Below are 15,489 nucleotides of genomic sequence, written 5' to 3' on the forward strand. Positions count from 1 at the left end.
TGGCCAAGTGCCTTTACCTTCTAAGCTACCTCATACACCTCTAAAAGATTATTTTCTAAGATGACCCACACACACACCAAAAAAAATAAGACAACGATGGTGGTAGCAACTCAAGACCACAGCTAGCTCCTCTAGGACTAATGTAATAAGCATCACATACCTACAACCCCAGTACTTGGGAAAAGGAAACGGAGGGGTTTTAAAAAAAAAACAAAAAACAAAAAAACAGCCTGGGTCCACAGTGAGACATTACCTTAGAAAAACAAAAAACGAAAGTCACCTCTTCTATTATGAGTTTTCTGTTTTTGTTTCTTGCTTGTTTTTGAGCAGGGTCTCATTATATCTCTGACTAGCACTGAACTAGTCTTGTAGGATGGCCTCAAACTTCACATCTTCTGCTTCCACTTCCAAAGTACCAAGATTATTGGCTAACAGTTGTATGTCACCACATCTAGCTTGCTAGACTGGGTTTAATTAATATATACATGCACACTACTAGTAAGTAATTTATCTGATCTGTTTTTAGCACTTGTCTTAAGAAGCTACCATTTTGCTGGTAGAGAACCTGAGGACCAAAGAGGGTTATAAGATTTGGGGGTTTTTTTTGTTTGTTTGTTTGTTTGTTTGTTTGCTTTTATTTTTGAGACAGGGTCTCTCTATGTAGCCCTGACTGTCTTGGAACTCACTGTGTAGACCAAGCTAGCTTTGAACTCACAGAGATCTACCTGTCCCTATCTTCCTAGTGGTGGGATTAAAGGCATATGCCACCACACCAAGCTATGACCTACTTTAAAAATCACAAAATTAGGGCAGGGGTTATAAGTAACTCAGTGGTACAGCAGTAGTCTAGCATATGAAACCCTGGCTTTGATCTCCAAGATTGATCGAATGATTCTACACACATACACACACAAACATGCATGTACATTATCATAAAATTAGAGGAAGTGCGGACTTAAATATATATATCACATAGTCATCCTAACAATTAAAAATAGGCAGAGTCTGGTATTTTCCCAGAGAGAATAAATAAGCAGCCAATAAAAAATTATGCTCACCAGTAGTAGTGATTAAGGAAATACCAAGCAGAAATATGCTAAGATACCACTTCGCACCAACAAAATTATTCTTAACAACCACCAATAAATAACAAGCATTGTTAAGGATGCAATGAGACTGAAACTTTTATACTGCTGATGAAAATGTAAAACACCACAACCACAATGGAAAAAAGTATGGTAATTTTTCAGATAATTAACCTTAAAATTGTCATACAATCCAGCAATTTCACTTCTGAGTACGTAACTATAAGAATAAAAAGCAGGGACCCGAGGAAATATTTCCACATCCACACCCGTGTTTATAACAAATAGTCAAAACTTGGGAATGACTCAGATGCCAGTTAGTAAGTGGACACACAAATATACTCTACATAGACAATGGACCATTATTTGGTCTTAAAGAAAATCTCTCCCATGCTACGAGTTGGATAAAACTTGAAGATATGACAAGCGAAATAAGTGAGACACAAAACAATAAATGTTATATAATTTCACTCATATGAGGTACCTAGAACACTTAAGAAAACAGAAAAGTGGTTTGCCAGGGACCAAGGGGTGGGAAAAAAGGAGTTATTATTTTATGGGTAAATTTTCAGTCTGAAATAATGAATAAGTTCTAGATTGATAGTAATGACAGAGGCAGCACAATGTCAGTTTCCTTAATGCCCAGTAATACTGAAAACCAGCAAAAATGACTAACTTTATTATATGTGTTTTATAATATTTTAAGCCTAGTATCTCAATTCCCACATACTTGTATTCTATGAATTCAATAGTTTCTTTTTTTAAATTTATCTAATTTTTCTAATTTGTTGTTTATTTATTGTTTTTAATTGTTGTTTGGTTGGTTTTCTTGTTTTTTGTTGTTTGAGGCAGAGTCTTACTCTGTAGCTCTGGCTGTCCTAGAACCCACAATGTAGAATCAGGCTGGCTTCAAACTCACAGAGATCTGATTGCCTCTGCCTCCAAGTACTAAGAAAAGCGTGTGCCACTATGCCCAGCAAATAGTTTTCAAATTTATAAATTAAGGTTAGCCCATGTCACAGGCTCAGGTTAAGACACCAGCACTAGTAATAATTTTCCCTTTATTTATCGGAGATAGCATCTCATGCAGCACAGGCTTGCCTCAAACTCACTATGTAGTCAATCATAAACTTCTGGTCCTCCTGCCTCCACCTCCGAAATGCAGGAGTGCTGTTAGACAAACACTCTACCAACTACAGCCCCAGCCCTACTATCAGTAATTTCTGGACATTCTCCAGATCATTTCTACACTCACACAACTTTGCAAACCACATTAATTAGCAGTATCAGGCATTCTTAATATATCTCTATAAACAAAGGAGCTGTAGTAAAATCCCAAAGAACATATCTCTGCATCTTCTATGTACGTCTACACATTTAGTGAACATAATATTGAACATGATATAGTAAAGAATCCTTAGAGAGCAACACTGTTACTCTACAGTTTACAGCTTGAAATATTCTTCAATGCTTTCTTTTTGCTATTTTTTGTAACTATTCTGCTTTTACTATTTATTACTACTTTTAAAAAAGATGTAAGCCAGGCGGTGACAGTGCACTCCTTTAATCCCAGCACTCGGGAGGGGGAGGCAGAGCCAAGCAGATCTCTGTGAGTTCAAGGCCATCCTGAGCTACAGAGTTGAGTACTAGAACAGCCAGAAAAAACCTGTCTCAAAAACCAAAAAGAAAAAAGGAAAAAAAAAAATCCTAATGATTGGAGTATCAGAGTAAAATAAATACATCAGGGTATAGGTATTATCACCATGTAAGATCAGACTTCATAATCAGTTTAGAAGAACTACAGAAGGGAAAACCGAGCAGTCTGAAGTACCTAGGCTAAATTGGTAGACAGTGTATATCCTGCTACGGGTAACTTTGGGACTACCACACACTTACAACTGAGGACACAATCGGTTCCAAGAGGAAACCACCAGGTATTAGGTAATAACCAACCAACACTAACAAGTTAAGTTTAAAGCTCTAGAATCTAGCTGTTAGACAATCACTATGTAATTATAATAATTTGAATTTTGGCCAATTCAAATTAAGATATGCTCTAAGGAAAAAAACACTAGATTTCAAAGACCTCACACAAAAACATATAAACTATCTCAAAAGGTATCTCTTGTAGATTTACACTCTAAAGTGTATTTCAAGTGTACCAAACTACGTAAAATATTATTAAATTAGTTTTACCTGATTTGGGTTTTAATTTTAGTGTGTGTGTGTGTGTGTGTGTGTGTGTGTGTGTGTGTACACATGCACATTCACCTAAGCCTATCAAACACATTATCAAGCTCAGTTAACAGTCTAACAGAAAATTTAATGTGACTTACATCTTATTTCTTCATGCTACCTAAGATACAAAGAAATATAACAGTAGAAGAAATATAGCAATGTATGCCTATAGACCAAGCAATAAGGAAGCTGAGGTACAAGGCTCTTTAGGTCAAGGCCAGGCTGTGTTACATAAGTATGACAATCTCTCTGCAAACAATAAGGACAACACAAAGCAATACCTCCTCACTTCAACTTTTCAGAGGTAGTAAGATATCCAAAGAACAAAGAACATCCTAAACCTATTAACTGCTTCCTTTCCAGGAGAGATTTACATGCCCTGATGCTTATTTTTACTTAATTTTGGAGATCAGGAGACAAAGTAAAAGCCATGTGTAGGAGTAAACAGGGTTTTTTTTTTTGTTTTTTTTTGAGCTGAGGATAGAACCCAGGGCCTTACCACTGAGCTAAATCCCCAACCCCAAGTAAACAGTTTTATTACTGCAATTTAAAGCATATTCTGTTGCCTGCTGATTTTAATAAATAATAAAAAAAACTTGATCAACTGCTTGTATAAAGTACTAAAAGCACTCTTTTAATTATAAAGGCAACACCATCCAAAAGAACTTTCTACATACAATGATAGGAACGTCCCACCTCTGAACTGCTATTATACAGAACAACAGGCATTATACAGAATAAGCACTTACAATGTAGCTCGTGAAACAGAAATAATTTTTTTTTTTTAATTTTCATTTCAATGTCTTGGATTTAAATAGCAAGTAGCTAGTGGCTATCTATTAAACAGTATAGGCCAAAAAAACTGTAAAGAAAAAAAGCACTGTATTCCAATATTTCACCCTAATCTTCTTTTCCTTTTCCTTCTTTTTTAGGTGATGAGGGAAAGTTGTGGTGAGGTAAGTCTCACTATGTAGTCTAGGCTGATCTTGAACTTCCAGCTTCAGCCTCCGGGTGCTGGAATTACAGGCATGTGCCACCATGCTCAGCTTTAATAGTCTAATTACAATAATTTGCCACAAATGCATGAAGTGTTCGTCTCCTTCCCCACAAAACAAGACCCAAGAACACCTTAATCTTTGTGGATCAGGTTCTTTCCAGGACACAAGACAAAAACATACTGAACCACAGGTTTGATCCTATCTCCTTTCTGTTTTATCTACAGCCAGCAACTATTTATTCTATCCTGTATTTACACATGTGTGTGTGTACATGTGTGTGAGCATGTATGTTCATGTGCATGCACACATGCGTATGTTTTTCATAATAACCACTCTATGCTTGCTGCCTTTTAAAATTGGGGCTACAGATAACTATCATATATAAAATAAAGATGTCAAAAGACCAAATTAGCAAAATTTTTTCATAAAAATTTACATATATATAACTGAAGATTTAAAATAAGATTATAGTATGTATTAAAATCAAATACTAGCCAGATATGGTGGATCCTGCCTATAAACCTAATATTATGAACTGAACTGAACCTGAGGATCACCATCACAAATTCTCGATTAGTCTGAGCCACAAATTCCATACTATTGTAGATAATCTCATCTGATACTCAGCAAAATCTCCCATGGCAATATACTCTACAAGATGTTGTCTTGGTTGTCTCAAACAAGAGTTGCATACCAATGCCATTCTCTTCTGTATACTTATTAGAAGCATTTTAAAAACCTGCTAAGTTAGACGGGGAGATTGGCTCAGTGAATCAGTTTACTTACCATCCAATCATCTAATCTGACAATTTGAGTTCTGTTCCCAGGAGCTACATGATAGAAAGGAACAAACTTCCAAAAGATATTCACTGACCTTTATAGATGTGCTATATACGTGAAGGCCAACACTCACATACATACAAATGAATAAATAGACAGGAAATGGATAAACATTTTTTTAATGTTATAAGCCAGTACAGTGAGACCTACCTATAATACCAACTAGTAGGAAGGTAAGATAGGAAGATCAATTGAACCAGAAGTCAGAGGCCATACTGGACAACATAATGAGACCTTGCTCAAAAAAACAAAAAAACAAAACAAACAAACAAACAAAAAAAAACCTTGCCTAATGTACAAACTTAAATGCCCACTCAGCAATAAGGTTATAATAGATTCAACATGACAAAAAGCTTAACCAAACACAAACTCAATACTCTTACTCAAGACAGTCTTACTCAGATATATTTTCAAGCATCACAAGGGTGAAAAGTCACTGGTTTTTATAACATCCCATTTGCTTATAATCTTACTATACTGCAGAATGATGCCTTGTCTATTTAAGATAAAATACTAGACATTCTTTCATCCAATTATCTGAAGAGTAATTTGTTTCAATGGTTAATTAAATTACTCTTATAAATTTAAGGGTCCTTTATACCCATCCTTGCTGCATTATTAGAAGGTGACTCCATTTCTTGTCTTTCAGTCCCTGGAAACTACTAGACAAATTAACTACTTCTATGTCCAGATTATTAGAAGTGAGAAACTCCCTAGATTTACCATGTGGTGTACATGCCACAATTCCAACTGCTCCAGAAGCTGACACAGGAAGATTGCAAGTCTGAAGCCAACCTGGGCAACTTAGAAAGGCAGTCTCAAAATACAAATACAACAAAGTGCTAGAGATACAACTCAGTGAGGAGAGCACTTGCCTGGCATGTATACGGCCCAGGTTGGATCCACAAACGGGAGGGGAAGACAAACACAGAGATACAAGGCAAACATGGACAGACACAGTCGTGTGTGTGTGTGTGTGTGTGTGTGTGTGTGTGTGTGTGTGTGTGTGTTGTACACATGCGGTATATAAGCAAGCAAAGAGATTAGAGGAGGATGTCAGGAGTCCTACTCTATTGCTCTCCATCTTATTCCCTTGAGACAAAGTCTCTCATTGAATCTAGAACTAGGCTAGGTTGCCAGCAAGTGCTAGGGATTCTCCTATCTCCATCTCCTCACAGTGCTATGGTAAAAGACCTGCTCTAGGCCATGCCCAGTTTTTAACACGGGTGCTAGGATCTGAACTCAGGTGCAACAAGAACTCTTACCCATTGAATACTATTTCCAGCCCCAAGAGAATCTTCATATTGGGGGGGGGGGGGGGGGGGGAAGACAGCCAAGTATGATGGCACATGCTAGCAATCACTGCACGTATGAGGCTGAGGCAGGATTATGAATTCGATGCTAGCCCACGGTGGACTATATAGCAAGACCTTGTTTGCTTGTCTGTTTTGTTTTTAAAAAGTAAGGAGATAGGCTGTGAGTTCGAGGCCAGTCTGGGCTACCAAGTGAGCTCCAGGAAAGGCGCAAAGCTACACAGAGAAACCCTGTCTTGAAAAACCAAAAAAAAAAAAAAAAAAAAAAGTAAGGAGATAGGGACTATATTCTCTTCTGCTTAGGTCAAGTAGGTTCACAGCATAAACATTCCTCCCTGACAACTTCATTATTGTTTTATAAAATGCTCATATAGGTAAGCATCCCTAATCCAAAAGTATCAGAAGTTCTGATATCCAAAATGTTTTAGTTTCCAATGATTTAAACCAGCATTTAACTCATTTTTCCTGGTTAAAATCAAGTTTATACAACTACAACTGCAAGTAATTCAATGCAACACACAATATTTCCAGTAATGCAAGTTTTAATTTAGCCTCCTTTCTCAATTAGGTAATCCCACAGAAAAACACTAGTGCTCAATTACTTGTATAAACAGCAAGTAGAATCTGTGTGATTCATGGAAACCTCCAACTATATATATAAGTAGTGTTGTCGATTATTAGCAATCATGTGAGAGATTTTCCTAAGAAAAACGAAGAAGACATTTCCAGTAGCTGAATGGCTAAATGAACACATTCATTTCCCTCTCTAGACTCATGACACTTCCTCCATCTAGACAGCAATAGGCAAGACACAGAGAATGGCAGAGACAGCAACAGGATCTGAAGCACTAACATGGTTGAGAATTAATTTAGTTAGTAGACAAAGGTTAAGTGGATAAAGCAAGGTGCAAACTAAACAAAACCAAACACCAATGGAAAGGCTCAGAAGTCAAAAGCATCAGTATGTATCTGAACACAAGAGTGTAATGTATAAATGAAAACAAAAGGAATGAAAATTCAAAAAGGTGGACTCAGAAACCGATTTTATAATCTTTTTATAATTTTAAAAAAGACTTATTTAAGCCAGGCACGGTGGAGCATGCCTTTAATCCCAGCACTCAGAAGACAGAAGTAGACAGATCTCTTGTGACTGTAGGCTAGCCTGGTCTACATAGTGAGTTCCAGAGCAGCTGAACTACAGTGAGACCATGCTTTAAAAACAACAAGAAAGATGTACTTATTTGTAAGGTGTTTTGCCTGCATATATGTATGCACACCACTTGCTGTACCTGCTGCCTGTGGAGGCCAGAAGAAGGTGTCAAATCCTCTAGAACTAGAGTTACAGATGGTTTTCAGTCACGGGGGTGGGGTGGGGTGTCAGGGACAAACCTGGGTTCTCTACAAGAGCAGTAAGGATCTCAACTGCTGAGCCATCTCTCTCTCTCTCTCTCTCTCTCTCTCTCTCTCTCTCTCTCTCTCTCTCTCGATAACTTCAAACTGATTCAAACACAGGTGCTCAGAACAGAGATAAGCAACGCTGAAGTAAAGTATTTAAAATAAATTAAGTACAAATATAAGCTATCTAAATGAACTCTCTCAATTTCCAGCAATCTACAAGGAAAAGATTACTAATCTTCTATAGATCTTACATTAAGCTACTATTACAACTCTTCACAAGACAGTAAGATAAAAAGATAAGACAAACATTCAGGATTTCAAAAATATTGCTTCCCATGCACCCTTTTCAAGGAAAATTATTGATGGACGAGCACCACTGGAACAGAAAATAACAGTAACAATGGAAGTCTGAGGGAGATGGCTTAGCAGTTAAAGTACTTGCAGGCCAAGCAAAAGGGACAAGGATTCCACAGCCCCCCCCCCCCCCCAACCAACAGAAATACAAGATCAGTATAGTTGTCCAACTCTAATTCCAGTCTCACAGGTAGAGACAGTATCCCCACAGCAAGCTAGCCAGGGACTAACCAAATCAGTGAGGTATGAGTATGACGGAGACCATACCTCAGTGAATAATGTGGAGGACTCTCAATATCAACTTTAGGTGTGTGTGTTCTACACACACACACACACCTGTCTTTTAATGTCAGTACTAGTGACTTTAACTTAGGTAGGTGAACTTGCACAGCAAGCTCTCTTATCCACTGGACCAATTTCTCCAGCTCCACTTTTCTTCTTCTAAGTTCAGAGTGGTAATGCTTCTAAATTACAAATATTTGCTTCTCTCAGTATAGCCAATGTACATCCGGTTTCCAGAAAAGAATCATCTCTGAACCAGGCATCACTCCTTATTTCCTACTTCCCTTCCATTTCCTGCCTGCAATCTTCTGTACAGTGTGAAGGCCAATACCAAGAGAGACCATAAGGTGGGCAAGGGAGTTAAAGGTAGCAGAGCAGAAAATTCCAGGGAAATCTGAGTCCCTACAATGGTTTGGTAATTATATTTTCCTACAATTTGAAGGAGAATGCATTCCTAAGTTTTACAATTATTTTGTTAACAATTAAAGTGTGTTGGAGTTAGGATACGGCTCAGTTGGTAGAGTGCTTGAGCAAGAATCTGAGTTCTGACACTCACCACTGCATACAACTGGGTACAGTGGCACATGCTGCAATCCCAGCCTTTGGGAAATAGAAAGAAAAATGCTGTATATTTAAGGTCATCCTTAGCTGCACAGTAAGTTCAAGTCCAGCTTGGGCTATATGAGTCCTTGGTTAAGAAAAAAAAAAAGGTAAAAAATTGTTTAAAAATAAATAATAAGTCTGATAATTTTCACAGGGGGGAAAAAAACTTTTATTTCTCCAGGCCTATGAGCTCACCCATCTACTAAAATTTAAAAAAGCAAGTTGAAAAACCTTCAGATATACATGAAAAAAATTCCATAGATGCAATCCCAGCTCCTGAAGCCCAGACAAAGACTAGAGGCAACTGAGGACTGCTGAGAGTGGAGGAACAGTCTCCCAGGGAGAGCAGAGCAACTGGTTACCCAAGACCAACGGCCAGCCCTGCAAACCTGCACACGAGACATACAGACTAAGCATTGTGTTAGCATTCTTAATACACACACAATCATATTAATAATCATCAATTATCAAAAGAGGTACATAAGATGGCTTACCTTTTATTGATAGGTTTTTCATCTTTCTCATACGGCTTTACAAACCACTTGCCAATTCGAACAAAGTTTCTGTTCATTAAACACCTCTCCAACAGATTGTGAACTGCTTTGAAAAGTAAAGTACGGCACTCATAGGAAAGGCCATTCTCCCACACTCCATCTTCCTCTTCTGAAGAAAAAAATGAAGTAGAAAGTAAGTAAGTAGAGTCCATCTACTTAAAGACAACTAAAATACATGACAGATCGATGTCTGTGTCCAGAGCCCTCTCCTTTACCTCAGAATGCAGAGCTGCGGTCTAAACCTCTCAATCTGTATGTGTAGGTGTAATGGTGGTGGTTTTCTTGTTTGTTTTGAGTCTCACTATGTAGCCCAGGCTGGTCTGATACTTCACAGCAATCCTGCCTCTACTTCCTGAGTGCTGGGATGACAAACTGGGCCACTATACTTGGTGTTCTTTAATAATACATCTTTAAACAAAGTATCAGGTTTCAAAGATACTCTACAAAATATAAAATGGCTAAAAGCACTCTACAAAACTGCCTAAAAATTATTCATAAAATGACTTGTTTTCTGTATTTTAACAAGGGTATTTGCTTGTAAAACCTGGAAAATGTTAAACATACCATATGATGCCTGTTTCTAAACTGGCTCACTTGTTACTTTGTCCTAATTTCTCTAATCATTTAAACTGAAGAGAGGAAGAAGAGGAAAAAAAAAAAAACCTAGCCAGTTAATAATTAAACTCAAAACATTTCACGACCATCAGCATTCTAATCTATGACTCAACTATAAAACTAAGTGACGAATACAAAGGAAGCTGCTGCCACTAAGTCTAACAAGCAATGTGTTAATTATCAGACTAGATCTCATTTCAATGACTCACATGATTATTCAATACAGGAGGAAAAATATGAAGACTTCAATTTCAAATGGCTATCAGTCATATGAAGTATTGTTCTTCACTAACTACAGAGCCTCAAAATCCCCACTAAATCTATTAGTCACTCCAAGTTAACTTTGCGAGGTGAAGGACAGAAATCAGTCATTGGTAAATCTGGACACGGTTCAAAGAACAGAATTCATTCTTTTATCTATAACAAAATATTCAATAAGATAAATAATGATAGATATCACTTCAGCAACTTACTTTTATTTTAAATTGTTAGTCCAAATATAATTATGGATCTTCTAATATACTGTATCTTCATATAACCTTTCCTTTTTCTTTCTTTTTGGCCCAGCTGGCCTGGGGCTAACTACATAGACCAGGCTGGCCTTGAACTCTCAGCAATCCTGTCTCAGTCTTCCATTACTTAATCCTGATATATACATGAGCCACCACACCCAGCTATAAACATTTTCTACTTATGCATCATCATCTCTTTGTTTTCCCCTTGAGACAGGAGCTGGCTCTGTAAGGCAGGCCTTGAACTCATGATCTTCCTGTCTCAGCCTCTCAAACCTCTCAAGTATTGGATACAGGCCTGTGCCACCATGTCTGGCTTCCATTCAGTTTTCAAATAAAACAAACAAAAAATAAACAAAAATAAATAAAAAACCTCCAACAACCACAAAAACAAAAAACAAAAAAGGAAAAGTATTTCTCACTTTACAAATATACATGTTGAACTCATAAAAAAATAACATTTACTATGAGCATTTTGAATATCAACAGAGATGTATTAAGAGTGACACACAGTTTATATTCAGAATGTATTACAACAAATGGGCAGAGTAAACATTAACTAAAAACCATAATGACAGTGGACTTTAACTGCACTGGAGACTGCCACTACAAAGGTTAACGCTGATTTTATGTTGTTCTTTCAAGTGTGCTTTCCTAAATCATTGTCAGGTCTTTCAAAGCAACTAATGCGGTTCCTCTACAGAAAAACAAAGGAAAATGGCAATACTTAAGGGCTAGAATAAAGTAATTTAAGTAGAAAAACTTCACATTCAGTTATGTTAGAGATCCTTATCTACTTCCACTTAAAGCTAAAATGCTTATGGGCTTTATCTTATTAAAAAAGATATTCTCTTAGAGAAAAGGAGCTGGCAGTGACTTCACTTATTAAAGGTCTAGATCACAAGCATATGTGTCAGCTGATGAGAAGAAAAAAGAATCCATCTTTTAGCTTAATAAGTAGACTTCTGATTTCAAAGTCAAATAGCTTCATTAAAACTTTTACCTCAAATTACATGACAATAGTAATAGAAATACACATGTTCCTAATTCCAAAAGAAATGTGTCAAGAACTGCTCCCAATTCTCCACCTGTTCAATGTTCTTTATTACCTGCCACCTTCAAAAACCCCTCCATTCTAAACAACCCAAGCTTGTAATTTGCATTATATAAGTAGTCATTATCAAAATATATTCAACTACTCCTAAGTTTTAAAGGGAAGATGTAAGATATACAGTTACTTCTACACATTTCTAAGCTACAAGTTATTACAAACTTGAAATAAATTATTCATTTAAAGCTTAAGAATAATTTACCTTCTTCCTACAGTTTAAAACAAGAGCGTTAAGTACAAAGTTCCAATGAAACGGCTCAACAAGTAAAGGTACTTGCCACCAAGTCTAACTGGGTTTGAATCCTAGGACCCACGTGGTAGAAGGCAAGAACGGACTCTCACAAGTTGGCCTCTGACCTCCACATGCGTGCATGGCACTGGTATAGCCACAGACATACATGAAATAATAAATGGAATTTAAATTTTTAAAAAAGACTGTTTAACAGATTTATGAACTGTTTGCAAGTATAAAACAAAAATCTTTAGAATAGCAAAAATTATAATTCTTTATAAATTTTTACATGTTCTAAAAACCATGGTTTTATTTTTAAAAATCTATTTCAGCTAAACCTAAGCTAAGAATACTAAATGTGGTTTAGAAGTAATCAGAACTGGCAAGATAGTTCAGTGGGTAAAAGTGCTTGCTGCCAAGTCTGATGACCTGAGTTTAGTCCTCAGAACTCATATAAAGCTGGAAAGAAAAACAACTCCACAAAGTCATCTTCTGACCTCCACATGTGTGCTGTGGGCACATGTGCCTCGAGAGAGAGAGAGAGAGAGAGAGAGAGAGAGAGAGAGAGAGAGAGAGAGAGAGAGAGAGAGAGAGAGACAGACACACACACACACACACACACACACACACACACACACACACACACACACACACACACGAGAAAAGCAGTACTGATTTCCAAGGATTTCTTTCTTGCTTTAACTTTTATCTAGAGAAACTCAGCATGAACTTAATGCTTTCAGGATTCTCTTGCCCCAAATGCTCATAATTCTCATTAATACAAACAGACCTACCTAAAGCAACGAATCTCTGAAAGACACCTTCATCTACACAGTAAGCAAACAAGCAACTATTTCATTTTTCATTGTTAGTGAAATAGTGACTCCTAGTAATATCTAATGAAAAGTCTAAAGAATCGGGGTTTTGTTTTGAGAGGAGAGTCACTTAGAAATAAAAAGTGTACTGAACCAAGTTTCTAATATCCTGATATGAAAATGAAAAGTATGTTCCACACACTATACTCACAGATATGAAGGGTGAATGGTAGAACCAATCACCTAAGTCAGTCTCTTATCTTACACTAATTAAAAGCTCCTTGACTCTCAACACCAACATTGTAACAAGGAAAGAAACGAGTATTAGCGAGCTTTAGCAGGCACTTTAGAACTTAACCAGAGCCTAATGGAAAAAAGTCTGCTTAATGCATTTAAATAAATGTTTTCCTCCCCTTGTATCTTTAATCCCCTGAGAAAACAAAGTTTCTATTCTGTTTCTAGCACTTTTCCATTACTATTGGTATTAGAGCTCATAACCATCAGTGTTACACGAAAAATTTTACAAATTATTTGTAAAATGCAACTCAAAAGTTCAAATGCTAAATCTGATTACCCTATGCTTTCCTGAGAACACGGATTATAGTGGTGCAAAAGGATGTGTCATAGGTCATCAAAATAATTATGAATGGGGAGAAAAATCAGTATAAAAAGCTGATACAACCAGTACTCAATATTTTCCTCAAAAAATGACATCTTTAAATATCTCCATGGTGATCAGCTGGTTTTTTAAAAAGGCATCTTTTCCCTGTAATTTTGCTAAACAGCTAAAATGCAACATATGCCAATGAATAAGGAATGACTCAAAAATTAGCATGTTAGAAAATAGTACAGATTTCTTGAAAAAAATCAACATGTCTAGATCAGCGTTTCTCTTAATAATTATTTCCCATTCATAACTCATTAAGTCAACAAATATTACTAACTGCCTTAAGCCGTAACATCATTCACTTTGAGCAAAACTTGGAAATTTATTTAAAACAGCTTAATATGGTGATTGTTATATATGATATGATCCAAAAGATAACACTTCCTTGCTCAAAAAAGGATACCACCACACAGCACACAGCAAATGAAGTCATCACTCATAAGACTAGCCAACACAAAGAAGTGGGACACAGTTTAAAGTTAAAACAAAGATAGAAACGAATTAACTCTCCTCAGCATGGCTCAGCTTTCTGTTTATGTGTTTATCTACTCTGATAAAAGCTGCCCTTTAAGGTTAAAGTCTACTATAACTAATGTCCTCTGATAAAAACATCCAAAATGAAATCTGGAACAATGACCCACTTAAGCAGATGCATAATGATGAGATTCTAGTAATAATAAATTATTAGGATATGTTGCTAAACTCAAGTATAGAGACCTCAAAAACCACAAAAAAGAAATATTTTTAGCCTTGATTCAGTATACTTTTAACTTCAAGGAATCACTTTTCTCTCAGAGTCTCATCATAATCTACCTTAACATTTTTTTTAAGACAACAATCATGAGAGAGGGAATAGTTTTGTTTTTAAGAATAAAAACCAATGGTAGCAATAAAATTCCAAATCTGAGGACACAATAAAAATACACAGCAATGAAACTGAAACAATCTTGCTTTTTAAAACAGCAAACTAACAGTACCTGTAAAAGAGACAATCAATCATACTCACTGGAGACTTGACAGCAGCCATGAACTAAGATTTCCCACCACCAACTTTAAATCCCTGTCATTCATTACCACAAAACTACTAAACAAGGCTTAAACCTGTAACCAGAATGTTTTTCCCTAGCTCTTTTTCTACCAAAATAAACCAATATGGATTCAACTGTCCATTCTCCTAGAAAGATTAGAAAAACTTGTATGTTTGGCTTTGAAATTCTAGGGATGTTTTTGAGCAAATGTCTTTCTGGAATGTTATACTTAAGCTAATACCAAATGAAGACAAATCCTTACCCAAAAATCAGTCTTTCCCAAATTACTTTGCAAAACAGTATCAAGTACTACTGCTATAAAATAAGCAAAAATTCAAAATGTGGAATCCAATTTAGATGGGTATATGTTTATTTCTATCCATCAGCTAAACTTAAGATGGTAATCCATATACGTGCTAAATGGTATGAGACAGAAGAGAAGGTGAAATTGAACGATGTACTCCAAAGCCTGACGAGACTCTAGACTCACTCTTTAGAAATGTCAAAATCATCCAAAGGGAGCAAGGAGGTTCCCTGGGAAACAAACTGCCACAGCCCAGAAGAGCAAAAGATGAGAGGGCAACTAAATAGCACGTGGTGACCCAGACAGGATTCTAAAACCACAGAGAAGAACTAGGCAAAAATAGAAGACATCCAAGTGAAGTAAGTATTTTAATATCATAACAATATTGATTTATGAATTGTGAAAAATCCATTATTCTGATGTAGATATTAAGGAATAAAGAAAGTTAACTGAGAGATGCATAGGCACTCTACACTATCCTGCCAACTTTTGTAAATCTAAAACTACCCAAAATAAAATTCTTAAAAACAGTTGTAGATG

At 36.4% G+C, this 15,489-nt stretch overlaps 1 protein-coding gene across 2 annotated transcripts in view; it reads right to left on the reverse strand.

The window, feature by feature from the left end:
- Nucleotides 1-15,489, reverse strand: part of Med13 (mediator complex subunit 13) — a 97,570-nt gene that overhangs the window by 76,209 nt on the left and 5,872 nt on the right. For both annotated transcript variants that reach the window (XM_076543084.1, XM_076543085.1), the window contains exon 3: nt 9,606-9,774. In XM_076543084.1, the coding sequence (XP_076399199.1) occupies nt 9,606-9,774 (169 nt within the window). The remainder of the gene's footprint in view (nt 1-9,605; nt 9,775-15,489) is intronic.

Source organism: Peromyscus maniculatus, chromosome 8, assembly GCF_049852395.1.
Source record: "Peromyscus maniculatus bairdii isolate BWxNUB_F1_BW_parent chromosome 8, HU_Pman_BW_mat_3.1, whole genome shotgun sequence".
Lineage (NCBI taxonomy): Eukaryota > Metazoa > Chordata > Mammalia > Rodentia > Cricetidae > Peromyscus > Peromyscus maniculatus.